This window comes from Mytilus edulis, chromosome 5 (assembly GCF_963676685.1).
Source record: "Mytilus edulis chromosome 5, xbMytEdul2.2, whole genome shotgun sequence".
NCBI lineage: Eukaryota > Metazoa > Mollusca > Bivalvia > Mytilida > Mytilidae > Mytilus > Mytilus edulis.
Window position 1 is genome coordinate 16,993,923 of NC_092348.1, and position 26,430 is coordinate 17,020,352.

At 31.6% G+C, this 26,430-nt stretch overlaps 1 protein-coding gene across 1 annotated transcript; it reads left to right on the top strand.

Annotated features, from left to right (window-relative positions):
• Nucleotides 1-23,542: 23,542 nt before the first annotated feature.
• On the top strand, nt 23,543-25,012 carry LOC139522305 (probable G-protein coupled receptor 139). The gene has a single exon (XM_071315848.1). The coding sequence runs from the start codon at nt 23,625-23,627 to the stop codon at nt 24,789-24,791; it is 1,167 nt and encodes a 388-aa protein (XP_071171949.1). The 5' UTR covers nt 23,543-23,624; the 3' UTR covers nt 24,792-25,012.
• Nucleotides 25,013-26,430: the final 1,418 nt, after the last annotated feature.

A 26,430-nucleotide genomic window follows, 5' to 3' on the forward strand; every position in this document is an offset into this window, starting at 1 on the left:
AACGGACTATAAATTACACTTCTTATGAAAGATAAGACATGTAGGTCGAATGGCGTGGTAGAATAATAATAATTAGACGTAATGACTTCTGTTTGAATATTCCTCTGGTTCAAAGTGCACAAACGTTCATGTTATGGCAGACTACGATAAATTACCCAATAGCCATTTGTTCATTATCAGCTGACCATAAAACTATTACACTGGCTGTTTTTTTTATTCGAATTGTAAAAAATGAAATAAGTATCGAATCTCTATGACCACGATTACTGTTTATTAGTGGCAAGTCAAAATGCAAAATATTCTATAGTAATGTGTGGTAGCCTTAACGTGACATTTTAATGAGAGGCATTGTGAAATATCCTTTCGATAGCGTTAACGTGAGAAGTTGACGAATGACATTCAAAATATCCTATAGTGATTTTCGGTAGCTTTAATGTGAGAAATTGACGAGAGACATTGCAAAATATCCTGTAGTTATTTTGGTAGCGTTAATGTGAACAGTTGACGAGTGACGTTGCAAAATATCATGTAGTTATTTTTGGTAGCGTTAATGTGAGAAGTTGACGAGTGACATTGTAAATATCCTATTGTTATTTTCGGAAGCCTTTATGTGAAAAGTTGACGAGTGACATTGCAAAATATCCTATAGTTTGCGGTAGCCTAAAAAGGACATTAGCTATAAAATTCCTGTTCACTGATTTAACACAAATTTTCACAAACAAAAAACCGAGGAAAATACATCAACTATAAGAGGGAAACAAAGGAACAGCAGGAACACAGACGTCATACAAAAGAAAACCCGCCAACACTCATAGAAACGAAATATTTGATAACAAATTCTATATCCCTAACGTGGTACAGGACATTATTAGAAAATTGAAAATAAATTTCACGCTGCATAAGTGAGCTGTGCTATAAACAGGGGTAGCATGAATATTCTAGCAGCAATAAATCGCTTCTTTAAGTGAACATAAAAGTGTCCAATCATATTAACCATTGAATCAACTGTGTTATGTACACATAACCCACACATGGCCTGCATTGAGTATCGACTGTATCTGGTCAAAAACTGATGTCAATATTGATTGCATCAATGGGACCGTAATAGAGTTTAGTTTAAGTGTTGAATACGCTATCACCACACCGAACATAGCTCAATGTGAACACGGCCTTAGTTTCAATAAATGAAATGTGTTTTTTCTTTTATCCGTTAAACACTGTTATCTCTTCAATTGATGAATACGTGTATATAAACTCAAACAATCATGACAATGTATATTCGTCGTAGATCATATGAAGATATGTGACATTATTTGATTCATACATAAATCAATTATTACAAAAAGCTAAAAAAAACTTCTGAATTGCCGTTAACTGCACGTATATTGGAAATTAGTTTTTAACAGAAACAGCTCTAAAATCCTATATCGTTATATCCATTTTTTTTTTAATTATACGAAGAAATCGGTGTGATCGTCATTTCAATTTAGGTTAGTTATTTACATTTTTTTATCACCAATAGGAAACTTTAAGGCGTAATTCTTTTTTCAATCTTTGATGCGTCTCTGATAACCCTAATTTATAAACAATGTCTTCTTATGAAGCAGACGTATAGAAATGCCATTCTCTAAATTTCATTTCTGCTGCGGAAAGTATTTAGACGTGCACGTACGATACCAGTGAAAACCGCAATGTAATTTGTTTCAAACTTGACTACTAGAGAGACATTTTCTTCTCCAACTAATGGGGATTAATTGACTTGACTGGATCAATTATTTTACCGTTTATAAAATTGTCAGGGGAAGGAGTGCTGAATCGCTGGATGAAACCTAATGTTAACGTCACAGGAAGACTAACTAAAACAGTTACTTTTAAAGAAAAATAACTACAAATGAATGTTCATTTTTGATAATGAAAAAAACAACCAACACTATATATAATCTCATGATGACTGTGATAACATACACAACAATGTAGACGCTGCAGCAAGGCGGAAAGCTATAGCTATTTGGGTCATGACTTGCCTCTATTTATCTCCTAATATTAACACTGGTCGAACGCTACTTTAGTACAATACTTATACAATTTCATAGAATTATCCACAGCATTGTTACTGTACCATCTAATATAAAGTTATCCCGTACTTAGTCATTCTAACATTCCCACTTACCTCACTATTAACGTAGCTCATCGGATCTTTAAGGTGTATGTGTTGCATCACAGTTGAAAATACTGTACATAATTTGGTAATAATGATATATACTAGCTAGGTCTATATATCGTTTTACAAAATATTTTAAACGCATAAATGTGCTTGATATAATATTATAATAAAAAAAAGTTATTATGTCGCAATTATGACGTTCAATACTGTTTACGTTTTAGTTGAAATAACTTTTTAATCTGGAATGTTGTTGCATAATTTCTGGATCTCAGATCAGGATTAAATATTCCCGTTTCCGATTAGTCTTAACGGAATGTGTACAAAATATAAAATACAATATAGAAAAATTCAACATTTTCTAATATCAAAATCATTACATTATCAAACTTGGCGGAAGCAATCTCACTCATTAAACAATCTTTAAATCGTCGAAAGTGCAGGAAAGAAAAGAAGTTTATACTTATTATTTACAACCCAAAATGTCAAACTTATTATTTGCAACCCAAAATGTCAATCTAATCACGGAAATTTTACACGTCTATTTAAAATTGTTGTCAGTGCAACTGGAATGACATTGGAGGATATCAAGACTATGAATAGTTTTAGTTGAGAGCTATTACTTAAAATGTATTCCAATAAGTAGTAGTGATCAAAACAGTTTATTTCAGTTCATTGCTTTTCCAGACAACATACAATTTACAAATAACATGTTTAATTATAAGCTAAAAAACTAAAACGTTTTATAAAGAAGTCAAGTGAAAAAACACTTTAGTCGTCAATAAAAACGCACTCGATACACTTTTAAAAAGGTAGGCCAAACCATGACCAATCGTTCTGATTAATTTAGTGTCCTCAAGATTGATTTTCATACGTTTTGTTTACTCTATCGAAAAAGTTTATTTTGTGTCATTTTTCTTTATGTTTCTAATGCCATTTAACTATTAACCAACACATCATTTTTGTCTAGCGATGCGCTCAAGTTCTAATATCAAACGAGTGAAACTAGTCTACTCATTGAAGTTATAATAGCCAGGATCAAATAAAATTAGGTTTTGTGTGATAATCAACCTTAAAACAATACTATGACACAAAACTTATATGTCAATAGCATTTGTAGCATTAATTGTTTGTAATGTAAACAAATTAAAATCAAACTATAGTTGTGCACTAATTTTTGGATTATGAGATTGTTTCACGACCATGAAATTACTTGAATAAACATTATTCGTTAGGGTACTGTGCGAAATTCCTTATTTTAAAAACAAATTATATATTCTGCTTATGACTGTACCGATAGTCAGTATGACTGACAAATAATAAGAATTATAGACTTCTATGAATAAAATTTCTTCGCTTGTTTTTATAGCTTTGTACCGTACAATTACATAGTCTGCAGTTTTCTTATCGTTAATACATCTTCGATTACTGAACTTAATTTCCAGGATCTTCAAACATCATCATTGTTATCGTCAAAATTAATTATACATTTAAATATCGTCTTCTGTATGCTCGTTGTTTTCAAGTTTCAAAATTTTGCGAAAGAAAAGACACTAAGAAAATATTGATTTGATTTACAAGTTTTGAAAATACGTGTCAACATGTTAAATGTATGAACAATAGATGATTGTTGTAATAATGAACATACAATTTCTCTCTAAAAATGCCTTAAAATCTAGTCAACTATTTAAATTTGTAACTACGATTAATGGACATTATAATGGCTTTGAATGTTAATAAAAAAAAATAAACAAAATTTTAATTCAGAAATTTCTCCCGATAGACTCCAAATACACTTAAACATGTCTAGTTTTAAGCACTAAACCTAAAAGGTTTCATTAAAAAGTCAATTGACATTTTAGTTCCCAATAAAAACGCGTTTCTTGTGGCATATATTTGAATATTTCATTCATAATATCCTCATTTCACTTGGCGCATACGTTTGAGAGCCTATCGCTCGATGAGCATCAGGTCAAGTATTAAATAGGAAAATATTACGTTTATTGAAATTATCATTGCAAGGATCAACACAATTCAATTATGTGTTCTGTGTTTTATTTCAATATTGTATATTTTGAAGTCAACCTTCCAAACAATAACACAAATACTATCTTCAAATTGACTATGTGTCGCAGTAATTCTCTTCATTGTCGACACCAATTTAATTTAAAGTGAAAATGTACAATTTTCCCCAAAATTTCACTTGATCAAGCGTTGTTTATATAGTTACAAATTACATTCCCCATTTCCATTCTCAATTTTATGTAATTCAAAGCTGTTGTCTTTCATTTGTAAGATTTGATTCTGAAATAAATGTTCAATCCAGCTATCTATTCTTAAATACATTTTTGTTTTTCGTAAGAAAATGATTGAAGTGAAATGTAAATCAAAGTAACCTATATGAATGAATAGAGCATATTATTAGGTGAACTTACACTGTATGTCAGGTCAAATGTTGTTAAGCAGAGACAAGAAATAATATATTTCACATTAACTCAAGGACACCACCTATAATATACATTCCCAATCTAAAGATCACTGATATACAAGCACTGATTTGTTTTGCGCAGCACCAAAAGTCGATCAGTTTTCACGACATATTGTAGGGGGCGTAACTTATGAGTGCTACAGTACCTCGTTGTCTGTTATTTGATGAAAGTCACAAATAGAATCAGACATAAGTTTTAGTACCAGTATAAGGTGATGATTTCTATGTTTCTGCATTGGCGTTCAAATTTTAATCCGAAAACCTATGAGGAGTTGATTTATTTGCATTATATACCGTTGTGTATATCTACCTGTAATTTAACATTTTTCTCTGACTGTTTATGTAGTCATTAAACTAAATTCAATGTATGTTTGATTTAAACTGATTGTTTTTTCAGTATAAGATGCATGTTTTGTTTCATTAGTCGTTTTTGTGGCTTTGAACTAGCTGTCAGTAACTGCAAGAACTCTCATATCTTTACAAAGTGTCTTTCTGTTGTGTGGATGAATAAGTACACGTCTATGTCCACTCTGTGTTTTGTTAGATATATTTCTAAGTGTATCCATCCCATGATTTAAACCTTTTTGGACAGATTTTGAAAGTCTGCTCTTATGTTTTACTGTTCCACCAATGAGACAGGTTATAGGAGGATTGAAGTCGAGTTAAACCCTGCCACATTCGGTATGTGGCTGTCCAAAGTCACGAGTCCGCAAGTCATTGGTCGTCGTATGTTGCTATACTGCATAATTGATTTTCGTTTATTATTATGTACACATAATATAGTTTTCTCGTTTGAATTGTTTTTCATTGTCATTTCGGCTCCTCTTATAGCGGGTTGTGCATTATGTGCTTTGCTAATTCTTAAAAGCCGTTTAGAGACCTATTGCTTTATTTGGTCTCTGGTTGAGAGTTGTGTCTTTGGCAAGTATATCACATCTTTTTTTTTATCAACAAACTAACAACTAATAAACATAATAACACTCTGTGAGCACAACTTTATGGTTGCCGATTTCAATTTGTAATTTATACTACGATTATAGGATTTTTAGATTACATACAAATATTGAAAAGTAATTTTTCGTATGTTGAGATTGATTAACGAAATCAGTGGGTACTATAGGAATATTTGAGTAAATATTATTCGTTAGCAGACTGATTTATTTTCCTTAAATACCAAACAGATTCCATCTTATGCTTATAACTGTAACGATTGTCAGCATGACGGAAAAACAACAATTATTATGACACTCTATGAATAACATGTATTTACTTGTTTTGAAGCTTTGCTATGTCGAACTAAATAGTATGCTTTCTTCCAATCTTCAGTACAACTTTGATAGCTGAACTTTATTTCCAGTTCAACAAATATCATCATTGTATTCATCATTGTGAACGTTATTGTAATACAGACTTCCGCATGCTCTGTGTCTTTAAGTACCAATATTGTTCGAAAGAAAACGACAGTGCAAAATATCGATTTGATTGTTAATGTTTGTGAATGCATGTCTACTGACAAATGTATACAGAAGGACGATTTCTTGAAAATATTTAAATCATATTTAGTTCCATTTTGTTATAAAAGAAAGAAAATTTTTCTTCTGCAAATTGTGACTTAGATCGAGAGTTGCCTCTATGGCATAATACCGCATCTTCTTATATTTATATTTGTGGTATGATTGTCAATGTGACAAATCATCACAACAGACCAACATGTTGTCCCAACCATTAAGTCACCTTATGAAGTCAAAAGCATCCAAATTAAAGAGTTGTGTTGGCACTGTTGCTATGCCAGATGTGTTTAAGCAAATTTTCCGAATGAGAAAAAAACGTGCTCACTTGATAGATACATGAACTCGTTATTTTAATGTGTCATGTAAGAGTTTTGTAATGCAGTTTTGTACTTTAATGTTTGTTTGTTTTGTGGTATTTCTCGTCGCATTATTTTGTGCTTGTTATATATTCCACCTTTGATAAATGTTTAGTAGTACGATACATTTTTACTTCTGTTTTCGCACTATGACCAGCAAATTTATTTTGTAAGAAATATTTCCGTACTCCTAAATGTTGCAACAGCATTATAATATTTAAAGATACCTGTGTACATTATTTCATTTAACGTCATATTGTCCCAGGTTGATGTTGTCTTTTTGATAAATTTTTTTAACCATTGTATTTAGTTTAATTTGTGCCATAGATAAAATTCTGTCAGTGTATGTTAACTGGTTTGTGTTTATATTTATATTGAGTCAATCTATGCTTTAATGGTATACTGCTGTTTCAATATTATAGTGGAGGTTGACGTCTGATAAAATGTGTAAATAAACTCATCATAGGTACCAGGACTAAATTTAGTAAACCCGCTGCAATTGTTGACACATGTCTAAGTCACGTTAATGGTTTTGAGAGGTTGTCGTTTGTTCTTTAACACTTCTGGTTTCTCGTTTTTTATATTCTTGGTGTGTATTTATTTGAATTTTATTATAAGATGCACGATTTGTTTCATTAGTCGTTATTGGCTTTGAATAAGCTGTCAGTAACTGCGATTATTCTCACAGATATGTACTCAGTGTCTTTCTGTTGTGGTGAAGTACTCGTCTACGTCCAGTCTGTGGTTTGTTAGATATATTTCTAAATGTATCCATATGATAAGTGAAATCTGTAAATTCAAGAATTATTGCTTGAATTTATTATTGCATTTTTTGCAAGAATGACAGTATCACAATAATTTCTGAATTTACAGTAGTCTGTTCTTATGTTGTGCTGTTACACCACTGTTCCAGTTTATGGCAAGTTTGATGTCTTTAAAAGTGTTTAACCCTACCACATCTGCATGCGCTGTGCCAGATCAGGAGCCTAAAAACCAATGGTCGTCGTTTGGTGCTCTGTTACATAATTTTTCATTCATTATTCTGTACATATATAAAGCCGCTAGTTTTCTCGTTTGAATTGTTTTACAATGTCATTTCGGGCCTCATTAATGAAAGCGGTAAGTGATCTACAGCTTTATTTGTTCTCTGTTGGAGAGTTGTCTGTTGTAATCATATTGTATATTCTTTTGATAAAAACTAACATGAAAACATAATAAAATTCTGTGAAAACGGCTTTGTGGTTGCCGATTGTTTTTTTTTAAATTTATACTAAGATGATAAGACATCAAGGTTACATATAAATATTGCAAATAAAAAGTTTTATATACTAAAGTATGGTTTGAAATAAATAACAAATATCTATAATTTGCCCTAATTTTTGGATTTAGAGATTAGTTACCGAACTCAGTGGGTCCGATAGGATTATTTGAGTTAATAGTACCTTATATGACTATTTACGCATACTGTTTTAATTTTCGTATATCAAACAAATTCCATTTTATGCTAATCATTGTAACTATCGTCAGCATGACTGACAAACAACAAAAAATATGACATTCTATGAATAACATTTATTTATTTGTTTTGTAGCTTTGCTACGTTTAATAAGATAGTATGCATTCATCAAATCTTTAGTACAACTTCGATAACTGAACTTGATTTCAAGGTTCAACACATACTATCATTGTATTCATCATTGTTAACGTTATTGTAATACAGACTTCCGCATGCTCTGTGTCTTTAAGTACCAATATTGTTCGAAAGAAAACGACAGTGCAAAATATCGATTTGATTGTTCATGTTTGTGAATACATGTCTACTGACAAATGTATAAACAATTTCATATATGTTTCCTGAGGAATATATTTCAATCAACTTTAATTCCCTCCTCTCTCTTAAAATAAAAGAAATATGTGGTACGAGTGACAAAAAGACAACTATCCATAAGAGACCAACCTGTTATCTCATCAATTTCGTCACCTTTTGAAGTTAAAAGTATCCTATTTTTAAAGAGTTGTTTTGGCATTGTACTTATACCAGGTATATTTAAGTATATGTTGCGAGTGAGAAAAAAACAATTACTCACTTGATTTATACAGGAACTTGTTTCTTTTAATTAGTGATGTAAGAGATTTGAAATGCAGTTTTGTCATTCTATGTTTGGTGGTTTGGCGTAATATTTCGTCTCACTATTTTTTTTCTATGTACCACCGTTGATAAGTGTTTAGTATTTCGAAAATTTTCCCTTTTGTTTTTGAAATATGAACAAGAAATTTATTTTGTAAAACCAATATGTCCATACTCCTAATTATACAATTATTATATTCAAAGTTACCGCTGTCGTACGTTAATTTAACCAACGTCTTGTTGTCCCAGGTTGCTGCGTTCTTTTCGAAATTGTTTTACATATTATATGTATTTATATTGTCATATATCAATTTTTTTGTACAGTGTATGTTAACTTGTTTTTTTTATTTACCTTTTTGATTGAGTCAAGCCGATTTAATGCTACTGTATAGTATGTGGTTTCTATTTTGTAATGAGAGACTGTTGTTTCAATGTTTTGCGCCGGTGAAACATTTAAACCCGCTGTATTCGGTTGCACATGTCCTGCGTCAGGAATATGGTGTTTAGCAGTTGTCGTTTGTTGTTGTGGTTCCTTAGTTTTTCTTGTTTTTTTTATATAGAGTATACCGTGGTTTTACACTAGTCGTTTTTGTAGCTCTTAAAAACTTGCTGTTTGGAGTTGGTCAAATTGCTCTGCGTCGAGGACGGTACTATGACCTATAATGGTGTACTTTTATTAATTGTGACTTGGATGAAAAGGTGTCTCATTAGCACTTATACCACATCTTCTTATATCTATGTAGGACCTGGATTTTTGTAGAACCCTTTGTTGAAAATTTGTTATGAATAATAAAAAGATAAGATAAGAAATGAAAAAGGACGGCATATTTGTCCTGATGATCAAAACATTAGTACCTGTTTTGTACTACCAGCATTTCAGAGACCAGTGTGCTCCAATATGCAATAAAAAGTAAAAATCTTTGTGAAATTTAGCACAAGTCAAGGTAACATTTTGTTTTGATATGGAATGACTGGCATTTTGTTTAAAATTATGACAAAATAATGCTTGACATTGCATAATTTAACTTTGAAAAGATGGGGATATGAGTTACTCGTTTGATTCCTGTTTGTCACATGCTCATTACACATTTCAGTTATTTATACTGTTTTTAACAAATTAATATCAATATTTAACTGTCTAGTAACCTCTCCAGCCATCGATTCATACATGGAGAGTTGTCTCATTGTCACTCACACCACATCTTCCTATATCTATGGTACTGTTTTTAGTAGCCAGCTATATACAATAATAAGTCGATAGACATTGTTCCAACATGTTCATTTTGACATATGTGCACTAGTAATTAAAAGAGAGGCGAAACATACCAGAGGGACAATCAAACTCATAAGTTGAAAATACACTGACAACGCCATGTACCTAAAATAAAAGACAAACATACAACAGTACACACAATACAACATAGACAACTACAGACTGAGAAACACGAACTCAGTCAAACATTGGGTTGAATTGTAAGCAGATCCTGCTTCATAAACATCTGTTGTGTTGCTCATTTTAGTACAAAACCGATAAAATGTGTACATATGTTCCTTGACGAATTGTTTGTAAATATGAATCAACATTGAAATCATTCAATGGAAATTGGTTATGTCAATAATTCTAATGGAAAAGATGGAATCTAGAATGCTTATATATATATATTGATATGATCACTTCCCTTTAATACTCCTTAAAGGAATTCAACTTCACATAATAATCACTGTATTAAAATTATGTCATTATGTTTTAAAGGATTTATTAGAAAGGGGCTTTTTATCCTAATCATATGCTTAAAAACAGTCTGAGACAAAGAAAACGAAACATGAAACGAATTATGCAATTTAATCATATAAAGTATCTATTCCTTTAAATAGACAATTTCTGAATGTAATTTGTGGATGTAACTAGAAATGGAATGCGCTGATTGAAATATAAATTCTATTTATTCGATGTGTATTGACACTTTCAAGACAATCAAACAAGTCGTTTTGATTTAAAGAGTAATAGGAGTTACAAAGCTGATATTCAAAGCTGCATACTGTAATCCAAATAACACCTTATAATTTGAGTGCGATGAAGTGCTTTTGAATTATCGATAATCACTACCGTAAATGATTTGTTAATTCATTTACGTTCGATACTTATTTCATCAACAACCAAACAAATTTTAATGCATAGTTTTGCAAGTGCGATTCTAGTTTGACAGGAATTTAATAAAAGGTTGTTAGTTTTATTTACCGATTTGACTCAATATCGCATATATGATTCTTAACTTTTAAAATGAAACATAAAAAATTATATCAAAATTACAAAAAAATATCAACTTTTATCACTTCATGGCAAGTTGAAATGGTAACGTAGCTGTAGAAGTGAGAAAGTTTGAAATAGTCATTCAACCGTAAAAGCTATACATGTACTAGTCAACAAAAGAAACGATACAAAGTTAAATTTGTCAATAATTCTATATTTTTCTATTGAATGTTTCTGTATCGGTTTGGTTCTGTATTCAACGTCAAAAGCATCATTCTGTTAAGTATTTTTTTGCAAAACACATCCGAAAAGAATATGACGAAAATCCTGAATGTTACTTTTTTTGTCCGGTTATCGAGTTCGCCGTGGATCAATGAAGCATTTAAATTGTTGTATGTCAATAATTGGGCTACTGCATTAGGTAAACAATTTGCAATTTAAGAAAATGGTGAAAAACATAGAGAATTGATGCCTCAGGTACATAAAATGAGCATAAACAAGCTGTTACTATGGCCAGAGCTGTGATGACGGACGCTGACGTGGCAAATCATTTTCAGGGGCAGGAATAACAATCAAAGACTTGATGATTAGTCTTAGGCAATCCGGCTCAACAAATGATATACCCCGTAGCGGCGGACCCCGTGTGACGTCACATTGTCAAAATCGTGTGATACGTCTTTTACGATTCCGCAACTGTTTTGGAGTCGGAAGTTCGGTGGCATTGGGTGGAATATGCCACAACAAACGCACACAGTTAAAAATCGTTGATGTTGACTTGAACGATTTGAGATATAGGGATGACATTGGACAATGTGGTATCAACAACGTTTTCCGAACAGGATAACGCCAGATGTCAAGTGTCATGGACTTGTATGGACTATCGTGAGCAAAAACCATTTTCGAGTTCTACCTTGGTCAGCATTATCACAGAATCTCTCTTCTATAGAACATTTGTAGGATCAAATTGGCAGACGTGTTCATAAAGCACCCGAAACTCTACAAAGCTTGCAAATGGGCTCTCAAACAAGACTGTGGTCCACCCGTATTCGGTCCATAAACTGTCTGAAACGTTATTTTTTGTTACTTTGTCACGGATAACGTTAAATTAACATATTCTTTCTATTTCTAATTGTTTTGTACTAAACGGTAAAATATTAATTTTGATCAAAGTGTTGTATCGTTTCTTTTGTTGACTGGTATAGAAATAAAGGCAACAGTAGTATACCGCTGTTCAAAACTCAAAAAACGATAGAAAAAAAACAAGTCCGGGTTACAAACTAAAACTGAGGGAAACGCATTAAATATAAGAGGAGAACAACGACACAACATTAAAATGTAACACACACCGAAACGAACTAAGCATTAGACAAAATCCGATGAAAATAACAAATGTAACATCAAAACTAAATACAAGGATTTGGATAGAAAAGTACCGTGACACGTCTTATAATAATGTGAATTCACATTCAAATATAAGAAGAAACAAACGACACAAAAGAAACACAACGTTAAAATGTAACTCACACAGAAAAGAACATTAATATAACAATGGCCATGTTCCTGACTTGGAACAGGACATTTTTTAAAGAAACAAAATTGTGGATTGAACCTAGTTTTGTGGCATGCCAAACCTCCCGCTTTAATGGCAATGTTAAATATAACATTAAAATGACATCACAAGATTACAGAACTACAATACAAATAAATAGGAGATTATATTGGACAGAGAAACATACGACTAATAGCTAACAAAAAGGCACCAGGTTTAAAATTTAATACGCCAGAAGTGCGTCTCGTCCAAACAAGACTTACCAGTGACGCCCAGAAACATAAATTCGAAAGCCAAACCAAGTACAAAGTTGAACAGCACTGAGGACCAAAAATTGAAAAAAGTTGTGCCAAATACGGCTAGGGATGTCTGCTTTGGATAAGAACATCCTTCTTATTTAGAATAATTTATACAAACAGTAAAGTTTATGAAATGACTATATAAAAGGTCCGTGTAACACTTATCATATCAAAGTTTTATAAAGTTTTGAAAATTTAGATTTTTGGAATTTTGATCAAAGTTTTAAAATATCAAAATTCCAAATTGTGTAAAAGTTTTGAAATTTTGAAATTTTAAACAAATAATTAAAATATTAAAATTCTAAATATCGTTTTTAAATTTGATAGTTTAGAAATTTGATCAAACTTTAAATATACTAAACCTAACGTGCAATTTTGATTATTTCACTTTTTGAATGTTTGATTTTTTAAACTTTTGATTAAAATATCAAATGTAGAAAAGGGGCAACAAAAGGGGTACCTATAAACTGCGAAACGAAACGAATCAGAATGAAATGAAAACATGCTGATACATAAAAGTTAATTTATAAAATAAAACCGCTGGTACGGACAGTTTTATGCGGTGAAAAATAGGATGACAAAATAAATATTTCTCAAAAGAAGAGAACTCATTTTAAAACAAGACACACGGCTCTGATAATGAGTATGGTTAGGTTGAGTATGTATATATATTTTCTTTTGGACTTTAAGCAAAAAATTGGTTTAATACACGTTTTATTATCTTATTCAGAGACATATATACACATATGTATATATGTCTCTGTCTCATTTGATTTCATACTTTTTTGTTTTGCTCTACGATTTCTTACTTTCTGCAATCATGTCGGTAGTTGAATATATCTTTAACGATCATCTTGTACGTTTTAATCAACAATAATTTTCTTTCTTTGTTAATTGTTGGCCTAAGATATTTAGCTTTGAGCGTTCCTTATCATGAAAAGCGCTTCGGTCGTAACTTTTAAAGTGTTTTTCATTTTTTTATCGTTTGCATGACGATCGTATATTGCCTTGTATCAATGATTTCAGTTCTAAGTATTGATACGGTAAGGAATCTGAATTCATGGTGTCCCAATGAACGTTGTGCTAGTCTGGAATGTGGGAGGTTTTCGATATCTTTTTACGCCGAAATTAAAAGTCAGATCAATTATTGGTAGCCTGGAGTCAGGAAATTATTATAAGGTATCTACATAAACTCCTTATAGATAGTTACCCGGGTGTAAATTTTGTATTTGCGGCACTCGCGTTTCGTCTACAAAAGTCTTATCAAAGACGCTCGATTCAAATTAAGTTTTGAAAAAAGTTTTAAAGTTAAACTAAATTAAAAAGGCAAAAAAAAAAACCAAATAAGAAACTTTAAGATCTTATCGTTCTGGTTTTGTAAAAGTTGAACACATTCATCATATTTATTATAAACGTATACCATAAACATTATTTCCAGCCTTCATATTTATGTAAAAAAATGCCGCTGTACATTATTCCCCATTTATCCGTTTGTAGGCGTCGGCATTTTGAAAATTAAAAATTATTTTGAATAGTTTATATCAGCGATAAATTGAAATCTTATTCGGGAATCTGATATATAGATATTGTCACTAAGGTGACACTTCTTTTTTTATTTTACTTGGATACTTCCACGAGGGGCTTCAATAATGGTACATAAAAATATTCTGAACCCCAGTTTGATGGGAAAAAAATCTGTGCAAGCAGCGAAAACAAATATCTGAATCCAGATTTCCCCCATACCTTCTAGTGTTAAATCTTGAATCAAATAATTAGTTCAATAGCGATGAAAAACTTAATAAATAAAATGTTAAGCGCTTAGCGCGATTTTTTTTTCTCACTTCAATAAAACGACCACATCCCAACTTTTGAAGTTAAATGGTTGCTCCCTTAGACAACGTTTGGACTGATGCTTGTAAAAAGTATATGCATTTATCATATACGTAGCTACATTAGGGGCTCTAAATCAACCTATGCTTTTAAATAGCAAATACAAGGAAAAGGTTTTTTTTTTGTACCAAGGTATATTATTGTTTCGTATTTGTTATTTATGCATTTTTAAGTTATCGTACGATAATCAACTTTGAGCAAAGTAAAAGAACCTAGGTACGTCCAATCAGAATGGGGCGTGTAAAGAGAGTGCCACGCTGTCAGCAGCATGCTCTCGAAAAACCAATACATTGTAAAACGCATAATGTTAAGTAAAGCATTCCCCTACAGAACGTTGAAAACTGAATATTTGAAAGTGAAGTATATATAAGAACCGAATCAATTGAAGAGGTGTTACGCCAAAATGAAGTTAATCTGGTGTACAGTGGTTGTCGTCTGTTGAATGTTTTTTCACTCGTAATTTTTATGACCCTTTATAGCTTGCTATTCGGTGTGAGCCAACGCTCCGTGTTGAAGGCCTTACCTTAACCTATAATGGTTTACTTATAAAAATTGTTATTTGGATGTCGAGTTGTCTCATTGGCACTCATACCACATCTTCCTATATCTACTAAACATATCAAAATCCATCTATAAGGGCTACTTTGCCTGAGCGAGCTTAATTCTAAGTTTCTTTGAAATTTGTATGTAAAGAACCTATTTTGAATTATCGATTTTTGGTTGCCAGTGACAAATATTTCATGAATGATAGCAATGAATACATCAGGGAGGGTTTGTGCTTGTTATTCATTTGATGAAGACATTATCTTTCAATTAGTTTAATTGAGGTATGGAGCTGGCATATGTCAGTAAATGCTAGCTTTATATATATATGGTAGTCCTTTGTTAATTCATTATCATTGTCATTTTAATTAGTTTCTTTTGTTTCCTATTCTGACAGAGGACATAGATCCGATTTCTTTTAAAGTGCGTTTAACTGTGTTCTACATTGGCTAGAGGTAGAGGGGAGGGTTGTGATCTTACGAAACATGTTTAACCCTGTCACATTTGTGTGCCTGCATCTGTTCAAATTCAGGAGCCTCTGGTCTTTTTGATGCCGGTTTGAATAGGTTTGAATACTTATTTTAATAGATGCACAATCTTATAATTTCAATACTGTTATCCCATGTGATGTTTAATATGTTAAAATAAAAAAAACGACGTCTATTAATTTTTATTTTGTAATTAAAAATGAATTGATATATTTCGTGCTATTTATTCCTTACTAAAAATGGTTATAATCAGCGCCGTGTTTATATGTTCCCCTCTTTTCGCCCCTTTTCTATTTTTGATATTTTAATCAAAAATTTAAAATATCAAACTTTCAAAAAGTGAAATAATCAAAATTGCACGTTCAGTTAAGTATTTTAAAAGTTTGATCAAATTTCTAAACTAACAAATTTAAAACGATATTTAGAATTTTAATATTTTAATTATTTGGTTAAAATTTCAAAATATCAAAACTTTTACACAATTTGGAATTTTGATATTCTAAAACTTTGATAAACATTCCAAAAATCTAAAATTTCAACACTTTTCAAAACTTTGAATTGATAAGTGTTACACGGACCATAAAAAATATACACGATAAAACTGAAGGGTTAACTAATTACATAAAAACAAACCGGATACATTACATAGACCAACATATTCCAACACAAAAAATAGACACACCCGAGTTAGTCAAGGCCTCAACGCAAAAAATGACGTCACATTTGACATTGTAAAAAAGACAAAAATGACGTCACATTTGAATTTCTAAAACAGCACACAAATATGACTTCACATTTGAATCACTAAAACTATTTGTCAAAAATAAGATAGAATTAAGATTATATTTGTACTAATGCTGATTTTACATTTAATAACAATGAAAATTGCAATACTTATTAATATCAAACGGAGGTACATGTAGCAATTAGACAATTAACTATATTCTATGTCCGGTTTATTCTGAATCAAACTACAAACGTACTACATCGTACAAATTACGTTCAACCAAATCAAATCTAATACATAAAGGCGGTGATTAATTTTCTTTATCATAACACATGAATATAACAGAAAAACATGCAACAGGGAGATTATGCAGGACTGGATGATAATGTCAACCTGGTAGTGACGATGTTTGACATTGGCGTGCCATCATGCATGTTTAGATGTCAAGTCGAATGATTAACATATCAGAAAATGATCTAAACGATTTCGGTGTCATTATCAGAATTAACAATTTCTTCTCACTTAAAAACAACATATGACAACATAAGAATACTTGGAACACTTTTATTTACTGTTTTCTTTCATCGATATTAAAATGATTGATATTGATTAACAGAAATGTACATGCCAGACAAATATGCTACTAAGTATATATATCACTGACATTTGTTTGTTAGCGCATAGTTTTAGATTTCTTGCACATAATGCAGATTTTCACACTTGCTTGTTCAGACTGAATCGTGGCAATACATTTTGTAACCTCATATCATTTCATTTGCAGGTTTTCCCATCTTCTTATTCCATGTCATATTGTCATTATTAATTTCCATTATGTATTCTATTTTTACCCAAGTATCAGACGTTATACTGTCGTTTAACCTATTCAGACTATTATCAATAGATGGTACCGTTTTACAAGACAATTTCTACAGCGAGTTGTATACAAGATGTACAAGTTGCTTAACATGGTTTGTAATGTTAATTTTTGAATGTGAATTCTAGTTATCTAAATATATTCCCTGAAAATTGTTCCGTGAATATAAATAAATATAAAAACACTTTAGTAAAAGTAGGTTGTTTCAATAAGGCCAATTGAAAGGAAGGAATAACTCTGAAAGGTTATACAGTTTGATATGTTCATTTCCGTTAAAGATAACTAGAGGGAATTAAAGATCACGTTATAATCATTGTATTGAACTGAATGTGTTTGTCCCTTTTTTATGGGTTAAACAGGAAAAGACCACAGGCTTTATACTTAGTCTAGTTTCTTTCCCCATTGTATGTTTTATACTGTATATAACGAGAGGAAACGTGAAAAATATGACACTATTACAAAATATTATATAATCATCTAAGATAATTTCTGAATGTATGGTGTAAATGGAACAAGAAAATAGGATCCACCTAATAAAATACGAATGTTATAAATGCAATGTACGTATTTCAAAAGACCTTCACAATTTTCACAATTTTACAATATCATATATTCAAAACAGCAAATTAACATGTTATTGAACATGTGACCAAATTATAAATACACTAAGTTATTTTGATTATGTAAGAGAAACAAATAAAAATAATAGCATGTATTTCTTCCTTTAAATCGTTAGAATGTTAAATAACCTAACTCTCTTCCATGATCTCTGAAAATGGTCTACTAATCCAGTAACAGATAACTAGTCTTGATCCAACACATGGCGTAGTTTTACTAGTTTCAGTGCTGACCGTGAATAAATAATATTTAGCGCTAAATGATCTGCTCAACAGTTCCCTCTATTTGATAAGTAATGCCTCGTGTACTTTGTTACTCATTTCAACACAAAACACAAAAGGATAAAAACAGATTTAAAAATAAATCATGCATATATTTTCATTTTTTATATGATGTTCAATTTTAAAATCAATCAAAGTTTTTATACCTATATATTAAAATGACTTTCTGTTGCATTCACTGTACAAGCGTGAACTAATTAACTGATCGCTAAATACTAACCCAGGAATGGCATTATAAAAGCTAACCAAAACGGAATATGTTTTAATTATAAGGATCAAAGTTTCAATAATATAAAACCTATTGTTGTCATATTGCATACATTCTTACATGTATTTGTTGAAGAAACTTCAATAATCACTAGCTAGAGTAAAACACCAACTGATTGGAAACCTGTCTAGACTGACGATTTCTGTCCGCCGGCTGGATACCCACGCTAAAAATTAGATTTGAGACAGTCGGTCTAGAAACATGTCTGGTGTCTAACATTAAAGTCAAAACATAAATCTATCGCTTTTGAAAGAGATATTTGAAAATTGAATATGGACATTTTTTCAAAGATTTCAATAAATCTTTAAGATAAAAACAGAATTTTGTATAGAATTGAAAAACTAATTTAGACTGTCGGCATTCCAATGGGAACAAACTGTGCCCCTCTACTCGCCGACTTGTTTCTTTATTATTATGAGGCTGACTTCATGCAGGAACTTCTTAGGAAGAAAGATAAGAAGTTAGCAATATCCTTTAACTCTACTTTCCGCTATATAGATGATGTTCTTTCACTAAACAATTCAAAATTTGGTGACTATGTGGAACGCATCTATCCAATCGAACTAGAGATAAAGGATACTACAGATACAGTTAAGTCAGCTTCATATCTTGACTTACATCTAGAAATTGACAATGAGGGTCGGTTGAAAACAAAACTTTACGACAAAAGAGATGATTTCAGCTTTCCAATTGTGAACTTTCCATTTCTAAGTAGCAACATTCCAGCAGCACCTGCATACGGGGTATATATCTCCCAATTGATACGATATTCCCGTGCTTGCATTTCCTATCATGATTTTCTTGATAGAGGTTTGCTGCTCACAAGGAAGCTATTAAACCAAGAGTTCCAAATGGTGAAGTTGAAATCATCCCTTCGTAAATTTTACGGACGCCATCACGAGTTGGTTGACCGTTATGGAATAACCGTTTCACAAATGATATCGGATATGTTCCTTACGTCGTAACTACAATCCCCTTCCCTTTCATGAATATGACCTACCGAATTAGACTATTTACCGGATTTGTAATCACTTAAGCAACACGACGGGTGCCACATGTGGAGCAGGATCTGCTTACCCTTCCGGAGCACCTGAGATCACCCCTAGTTTTTGGTGGGGTTCGTGTTGTTTATTCTTTAGTTTTCTATGTTGTGTCGTGTGTACTATTGTTTTTCTGTTTGTCTTTTTTATTTTTAGCCATGGCGTTGTCAGTTTGTTTTAGATTTATGAGTTTGACTGTCCCTTTGGTATCTTTCGTCCCTCTTTTAGAATGTCTGTGGAAAAGTCAACACTCTGCATGAAATTTTGTTCAAAAAGTTTTAATAGTAGGTCTATATATGACCAAAAAAAACGCTTTTCATGATTAATACACTATTGCTCGCGTTAATGCACGTCAATTTTTTTCCAAAGATTTTGTCAAAATTAAGGAGAAAGAACACATTTTGTCAATTAAAATACAAATTCTGCATTACCAAAAAATACTAATTTTAAACGGAATTACTAAGTGAGATCACAAACAGAGTCTCGTGCAATCTTAATTTCAGTTCAAAATCTTCGGTCTTCGAGGGATAAGTTATAATTTATATCTATAATACATACATCGGTCTTTGTAGGTTAACACGTGCATACCAAAAAAATGTTTATGCATCGGTCTTCTGAGAGAAGACAAGCGCATGACTAAAACATATGCATCGGTCTTCCATCAGTAGACAAGCGCATGACTAAATTATGTGCAGCGGTCTTCTGAGAGATTACAAGCGCATGGCTAAAACATATGCATCGGTCTTTGAATGACATCTTGAAATTCTATTACTGATACATATACACTGTTCTCTGAAAATAAACTTATCATAGATAACAGGATCGAAATTTTATATTTATACCAGGCGCGCGTTTAGTCTACAAAAGACTCATCAGTGACGCTCGAATCCAAAAAAGTAAAAAAAAAAAGTCAAATAAAGAACGAAAGTGAAGAGCATTGAGGACCAAAATTCCTAAAATTTTTGCCAAATACAGCTAAGGTAACATATTCCTGAGGTAGAAAAGCATACCGTAAGGCTCACACGAAAAACCAGTAGATACTTTATGAATATTATATAAGGATTTTAAGGAAATATATGTGTTAAAATTGGAAAAATTTAAAGTAAAATTCAAGCTGCAGAAAACTAGTCTGTTTCTTTGATACGTGGTTTCCCACTATATTTAGTTAAATGTTCTACAACCTAATTTTCTATGTGAATATGCTTTTCCAATACATCCAAGGGAACAACGGGGTTCTAGTTGAGTTTTGGTATGATTTATTCGTTGTTGTTTGCTAAACGTGCGACGGAAAATAGTGCATGCATGTTTATGCCGAGAACAAGTTAACAATAAACAAAGTTGGTAGGTCCTGTATTAGAGACCATCTGGGCTTATGGTCGGGAATTATACTCTACCAAGTTCAAATAAGGGTATGTTGAATATAACTGTAAAATTTGATTTGCGACAGGCCACCCAAGGGTCCCTCAAACAGTTGCTTCAATGGTTTTTAACGTTCACAGAGTGTGGAACTCTCTCTTCACAAGGCATTATATTTAGTGTCCCCATTTTGATCTGACGTTATTGTGTACTCGTACATCTGACAAAGACAAACCAGTGCAAGGATTTCACTGCCGGTCGGAAGACCTTTTGTGACCATATGTCTATTCTCCAGACACCCAATGTTAGATTTATGGATTATTTTATTCCTATCATTAATATCATTTCTGATGTACTCATCCGACATTAGTAAACAAATCTAAAAGTATATTCAACGCCAAATGTTTGTTATGTTTTGGTTTGGACTAGATGAAACCTTAACGTATTACTTATCTTGACTGTGAATTTGTTCTTCAAAAGAAGCCTTTGTAATGCATATCAATTCTTAAGAAGCGAAACAACAATGAAAATTGAAGACTTTGAACATCTTTTCTATCAGATCTCCAATGAAACATTTTCATCCAACAAAGAATACTTTCGATGACAACACAATAATCTTTAAACTATTTGTATTATAGCCCAGAGACAATGTTATTCCAATATAATGATGTCAAACACGTGAAACGCAATTTAAGCTTTAACTATTATTAATAATATCGTTTAATATAAAACTCACGTCGCTGCCGGAACTGATACTTCGAGCAGCAAATAGATAAATATGCTTTGAAGAGAATACAAGCTTTCAATAGCTTTAAGAAAAACATTTCAATAATGACAAGACAAACATTTGTTACGAGTAAACACTTATCAAATCGAAGGTGCTATGCAAATTCAACTTTTTTATTCATAAATTCATTCAACACCAAACATTTACATTATATCATTCGAATGTCTTAACTTGCTCATGAAACGAAGTTAGATCTGTGTGAAACAGGGAAAAAATCTAAAATATTCCACACATGTTATGAGATAAAGAGCATTTTGAGAAAAAAAATGCTACATTCAGTTTGTTTTGTAACCAATCACAATATGTCTCATAACATACGAATAGCCCAACAGTGTTAACTGTGGACTTAAAACCCCAAAATTCGATCTTAGTTGATGAATATTTGATTGTTCTTATCCTTAATATGCATGATATATTTGCCAACTATTGCAAGAAAAAAACCGGACCAATGAAGAAGGCAGCAACCGAACAATACAAAGACTTACATGTAGATGAAACATATATCTCGCACTAAAACGTCCTGAATGAATACATATCAGTTCAGAACACCCATCAAGTCTAATAAATCGATAGAAAACCCGTAGAAAATAAATGGTGCAAGGTAAACAATTTTCCTAAAAAAAATATATGATCAATAATCTGTTTATTCAACAATGAATGGAAGCACCATATATATTTTACCTCAAAATATAAATTCATGAATTAAATTATTGTGGCGCACTCGATTGTACTATCAAATGCATTTCGAAAGCAATATACAACTACATGTATTTTGAATGCCAGTTCAAAGCATTAAACCTACATATAAAGAATCCATGACTTTTTTTTACCGTGGCGCACTCGATTGTACAAACAGATACATTTCTACTATACAGCGACGATACCATTGTTCAGCAAATCTTACCCATTTATTTCAAGTCAAAGCTATTTCTTGAGTCACATTTAAACCAGTTTTACCATTAAAAATCAAATGCTTTCATAAAGCATTCACCAAATGCTAGTAAAGCCCCATATTTTGTAACTATAAAAACATTTATTCATGAGGCATTTTGTTTTGGCATTGTTTACACAAACTGTAGATTCGTCTTAAACTTTAACACCGACTTATCGCTTTTAAGCAGTGTGTTAAAAAGATTAAATGCTTTCAACATTCATTTTTTTTATATTTTAATACTTATGTTTTTATAAAGCACAGTTCAAATACTGTAAAACCTTATACAAACATAACAAACTGAAAGTTAAAAAAGTCGGAATACCAGGTATAACTTTTCTTATTTTTACGTTTATTATCAAGGTAAAATCGTTTGATGTGAAATTGGGTTTGATAAATACTTGTCAGTACTGATATTTTCTCTTCCGGACTACACGGAAAAACATTTATTTTCTTTTGTTTCGGTAAATATATGGTTGAATTGACGTTTGATGGTACTGATTTTCACTAATAGCCTCAGTGAATATCAGGTATTTCAAACGTCAATAAAATCACTGTCATATTTATCATCATCAACAGATTGTCTGATATTCATTTAGAAGTGATTTTTACAAATTATCTGACGTCAAACTGTTTATATTATCCCTCTTTTAAAAAATATTTTTGACACTGATAAATTGTTTGAATAATGTTAGATATTATATATCAAAAGAGGAACGGATATTTCTAATAATATGTTATTGGAATCAATCTCCTCTTTAATGAAAGCCTTCGTTGAAATACATAACATGACGATGTTAAGAATTTCAACCGTCCAATCCGATAGTAATAACACTGTAAGAAAATTACCAGCTTTCATGTACAGACTTTCGTCAATAGCTACCGGATCTTCAAGCTATAATGAGAGGTGTTAGAAAACCATCATGTACAGGCGTTTTATAGGTATGAAATTTAACCATCTTTTAAAAATGCTATAAGTTTTTTGTTGATTAACGCATGTGGCTTAAATAATCGATTTTCCAAGACATTATCAGTTTTATATATCAACTTCTGTTTACACAGTTATTATCAGTGTTCGATGTATGCCAACGACGGGAACGCAATCACAAACGAAACAATGTTCATTCATGACTATGAAACCATATTAATGATTTATAGTGAGTACAGAGCTAAGAAATGGATTATCACATACATTCCACCCGTTTTACTTTTTATTGGAACTTTTGGGAATATTTTTTCTTTCGTGATTCTTAGGAAATCTATGATGAGAGTCTCTACATATTTTTATCTAGCGGTGTTAGCTTTGGCAGATTTAGTAGTCTTATACCTTGGTCTTTTACGGCTTTGGACAGGTGAAATAACCGGAGTAGACATAAGGAATAAAAACAATTGGATTTGTAAAATTACAATTTTCCTAACTTATACAATCAGCGATTTTTCCGTGTGGCTCATTGTTGCTGTAACTGTTGAAAGATATATAGCGGTATGTCATCCGCTGAAAGCTTCAATTTTATGCAGCGTCCAGCGAGCGAGAATGGTGACTGTGTCAGTTCTTCTGATTCTTATTGCAACCAATTCACACTTCCTTTGGACTGTTCACGTGTCGGATAAATCATATCTAAATGAATCAGCTCGGTGTGAAGCTGTGCCGAAACATGCATTTTTATTGAACCAAGTCTGGCCTTGGGTAGATACTGTTCTTTATTCCTTTGCACCTTATATTTTACTGTTTAATTTGAATTTTTGGATTATAAAACAGGTGCTCTCTGCTAAAAAGTGTCGAACTCAGTTACAACACTGCACATCAGGTAGAAACAATCATTTACAGAAACGTTTACCGAGTGAGGGCTGCATCAAATTAACAATTATGTTATTAGCAGTCTCGTTTTCATTTATTGTAACTACCTTTCCTGTGAATATTTATCTCATTTTAGAATCATTGTGGAAAAAAGAATCTGGACTTCGGCTTCTCGCCAGACAAGCATTGATATCAACGATTGCCGAACTTTTAATGTATGTTAATCACTGTATAAACTTTTATCTGTATTGTGCAACAGGAAAAAAGTTTCGAAATCATATTGAAAAACTTCTTTGTAAGTTCAAAAAGTATCGGCGATCCCATTCCGGATATAGTATGAGTAATCACCATGTGACACGAGTTAGTTTTAGTACAGGTAGGAGTTCTATACGACATTGTGGGAACGAAATAAGACTTCTTACCAAAAAACAAATGACCAGACTTTAGCTTATTTTTTCAAAATAAATACCATAGCTTTTCATTGATCATTATACATTCAGCATTGCCCAGTATTGCCTTGTTCGTAGAATTTGATTAGTATAAATACACAATGTACAGTGAAAATGTTTGTTGATTTGATTGGTCGCCAAGAATTTAAATATGTTGACACTACATTAAAGATTAAACAAATGCAAAAATAAAATATCATCTACTGGCATGGAATTTATTGTAACATGCATTATTTGAATGTAAATTTAATGAAAATTTAAGTTAATTCAACATATGAATTAAAAAAACACGATTGTTTCTGTATGTTGTTATTTGATTTTGATTTAATTAGAAAAAAAGAATGAGAAGATGAATACAATCGATTCCAAAATAGAATTATTTGACAAAGTTTGACTCTTAAATTGATGTTTGATGCTGAAATTCTTCTGTAAGCATGCATTCTATTGTAAACACATAAATGTGTTCCGATAACAAATGTACAGGACAAAATGAATTTCTTACTATTATCTCCCATATAACATGAACAGTCTATTATCTCCCATATAACATGAACAGTTTATATATATTGAACAAGTTAATGTGCTTTAATTCCCCCGTCCCCTTTCCTCTCCCAAAAAAGATAAAGAAAGAAAAAGTAAATAAAGAATTAACTCAACCTTAGTTAAACAAGTTTTGACTAGTACCATGACCAAATAACATTGTATTCCCCTTTAAAGACACAGAAACAGATCTGGAACATTAGTTCAACAAAGCATTTCATTCTGGAATTTATTTATGATGTTTTGTAGGTGCTTACATAATATAGAATAACAAACCCATATAGGGAATAAAATGGAATCATTATGATTAGGAATATTCAAATGGAGTCCGTATCCAACCACTCGTATAATTAATTCTAAAAACAAACTGGTAGAACCTATCTTTCGTTGTATTCGGTTAAATCACAGGGCCAATATCAAAAAGTTGTCAAAGGTTAATGGAATTTGATAGTAAAAGAGTATATAAAAAGTACTGAAGTCGAATAGAAACAAAAAGACAAATGTGTTCAATTTTTTCCCTGTATACACGGAACTTAACCTTGCAATGAAAATATGATAAACAGAGTACATTATCAATTGATTTAGAAAGAAATTGATACACCAAATAAGTTAACAACTGTAATGACAAAATATATTCAACTATTTGCAAAAACTGCACAATATAAAAATAAAACAAATAGACATCGATCTCTCGTCACATTCTTTATTCACATGCTATCTTTCTTATCTCAGCAAATATTAATAGTTAACCCATTTCACTGACGTCAGTCTATTGTTGTAACAGTGGATTATATTTCAAGAATCCACTGACCACCATGTTAACTTAAATTATCTTATATCATTACTTTAAACTTTTAACTTACGATATGTTGTCCTCTCAAACACTAGTGACTAATGAAAGGTTCGAACTCGGCCGTGTTTTCGACAGTAAAGTACAATGCATGTCAATAAACTTTATTTCTGTCTTTTTGTTATCTAATAGATATATAAACAGTATAAAATCAAGGAATTGTGAATATTACATATTAGTACAATTCCTTGATAAAAAAAAACATCCATGTACACATTAAACTTATCACTTTTACAAGGCCTTTCCC

Bases quoted from the DNA above. Each gene is read 5' to 3' on its own strand.
- LOC139522305 (XM_071315848.1), top strand. From the start codon at position 23,625: ATGTATGCCAACGACGGGAACGCAATCACAAACGAAACAATGTTCATT.